The sequence below is a fragment of the Solenopsis invicta genome, chromosome 13 (genome assembly GCF_016802725.1).
Source record: "Solenopsis invicta isolate M01_SB chromosome 13, UNIL_Sinv_3.0, whole genome shotgun sequence".
Classification (NCBI taxonomy): domain Eukaryota; kingdom Metazoa; phylum Arthropoda; class Insecta; order Hymenoptera; family Formicidae; genus Solenopsis; species Solenopsis invicta.
The window spans coordinates 15795131-15797730 of NC_052676.1; the positions used below are offsets into that span (position 1 = coordinate 15795131).

The window sequence follows — 2600 nt, forward strand, 5'->3', positions numbered from 1 at the left end:
CGGGGCGGAGGTGGACGAGGACGACGATGATGAAAGACATAATTAGCGGTGGTGGTGGTGGAGTGGTGGTGGAGTGGTGGTGGGGTGGTGGTGGCGGCGGTGGCAGAAAGGTGACGGCGGGCCGCTGCGCTATCGATGGGGGTGGAGGCAAGTGAAGAAGGTGAGTCTCAAAAATATTTTTTATATATATATATATATCCTTTGTCTCGCGCGGCGGCGGCGGCGGCGGCGACAAAGGACAGTTCCGCGAATAATCACCGCGAATTTCAAGGGTGACGTCAGGCCCGCGATATTGCCCTGCGGTGACGTCAGGCCCGCGAATTATATATATTATGTCGGTTCTAACTCGGAAGCAATGAGGGTCCCTCCCCCCTCCCCTATCTACTTACATAAACAAATAACGGTTATCACTATCTACATAAATAGATAACGGTTATCACTGTTTATGTAAACAGATAAGGATAAGTCCCGCCGCACCTACTTTTTCCCCGCGCACCTCACCCCCCCTCGTTGCTCCGTAGTTAGAACCGGCATAGTCATACTACTAATAATCAGACGTTTTTAATTTTCGCAAAATCCTAGAAGAACATTGAGAGGTACATAATAGCTGAATTCCTCTGCAGTCCATTGCATTGCGATGTCCCATCCCGCGTTTTTCAATGTTCTGCTTTGTTCGTCTGTTAGCGATACATAATTTTTCATTGTGCTCGTTATACCTACGTTTCTATTTCTATCGATCTCTACGCCATCGAGTTCATATCGAATCTCATCGAACATAAACGCTACACAATTATTAAATCTTCTCATTGGCGTAATTGTCAAACTATCCTTATCTTTCGATGTTGACGGCGTGTTAATCTGTTTTAGCGAAAACTTTCCCTCGACGTACAGAAAACTCTCACATGGCAGAGTATACAAATCCTGCTGCTGTATCGGTATGCGTATCTTATCGCTATATTCAAAAGTGGTGTTTGCATACGGATTGTAAGTGTGAGTTTCGATTTTAACAATACGATCGTCGAAGACGGGCTCACCTCCGATACTTAGAATATCCTGGGCCATATTCTTTTATCACGACGAAACCAAGCGATCGTAAAAACGCAACATTTGCTGCCGTCAATTCACGTCTTCTTCCTCTTATCCTTGCGATGTTATTCCTGTCTCTTTCCGGATAATATGTTTGCGATGCACTTTCCTTCGCGTGAGACTCGTTCAGAATGAGCATCATTCGCATGCAAACATATCTATCATTTTTGTCGAAAGTGAAGTTGAATCGTTACCTCCTCACCGCGGAAATCGATTGCTCGTTCGTTCTGATCGACGACGCGCAACGTAATATTGGTGACACTCCGCAATGACAGGGAGATAAATGATTTGAGCCGGTGTGATCGACAATTTATATTCCGGTGGAACGTTCGTTGCAAATTCGTGAATCGTATGCACCGGCTTATCATTGCTATACGCGCCTGTGGTAATATTACATTCTACGCGAATAATATTTACATTCATGATATTTACTGGTTCGTCGGAAGCGTACCATTTTTTCGGTTGCAATATGCGAGATGAAAAATCTAATAGCGAACCGATATTATTCGGTTGGGTAAAATCGACTTGAAAGACACATCGTATCTCACTTTTTATAGTATTATTGTTGGCGCGAATAATTATCGAACGTTTACCCTTTTCATCATTGTCATTTTCGTAATCAAAAAGGTAACTGGTATCATTAGCAGTTACATCAGAATATCTTCCGTCGCGGCTGCTTATTTGTTGCTCGCGAAGTATGGCGGCTCTCAGAAATCTATTTATAGCTGGTAATTCGTATAATCCTTCGGGAATTGTTATCGTTTTATCGTCAAAGTAAAACTTATTGTTCGTAGAATTAACATTTGGTATTGTGTTATACGTTTCAAAATTTGCAAGTCCTAACTCGTATTCGCCATCGTTGAGATCCAAAGCGGGAAAATAACTCGCCAAAAAGACGCTGCTTCTTCCAGTTAGCGTGAGAGTCAACGACATGACGAAAACCGATAAACTTTCTTTTTCGAATCAATCTCCCAAAGAAACTGTAAACACAATTGTCCACAAATGCTCTGATCAAACGTCTGATACAAATGTCGATTGTACAGTAAATTTATATCGTTCCCCAAATATCGTTCGAGTTCTCTCGGCGGCCGAAGATTGCCGAAACCATCGAAATAAATCGCAATATTTCCTCTTTTTGCATAAGCAACCCAATGAGTGCCCGGCCCTGTCGAGTCGTCGAGGTTTACGATTCCACTCTCATTGCGATGCGGTTTCGTCGGAAGCGCATCGCGCATAAATACGCCCCTGAAAAACGGAATACGCAATCGATACGCCGAGCGATACAACTGCTCATTCGTCGTGATACCAAAGCGCGGCAATTCGAGCATCTTCAATGTTTTCGTCCACGACGTTTTATTCCGCTTTTTCTCTTAACACCGCTACCACGTTTGTACGGAGACAAACGTAAACCACGTCCCTCCAAGGCGCGATTATGACGCTGCATTTCCTCGAGTTGCTGTCGCGCTGCTTTATTAGCATTTACAGCTTTTGCCACGTTAACCGCTTTGCCCGCC

The 2600-nt window shown here is 44.0% G+C and overlaps 1 protein-coding gene across 1 annotated transcript; it reads right to left on the bottom strand.

Annotated features, from left to right (window-relative positions):
* Positions 1-561: 561 nt before the first annotated feature.
* LOC105201509 lies at positions 562-1062 on the bottom strand. The gene has a single exon (XM_011169538.1). It carries the CDS (start codon positions 1060-1062, stop codon positions 562-564), a length of 501 nt encoding a protein of 166 aa, XP_011167840.1.
* Positions 1063-2600: the final 1538 nt, after the last annotated feature.

What these genes read in the sequence shown, in the direction of transcription:
- LOC105201509 (XM_011169538.1), bottom strand. Translation starts at nt 1,062, where the DNA reads ATGGCCCAGGATATTCTAAGTATCGGAGGTGAGCCCGTCTTCGACGAT.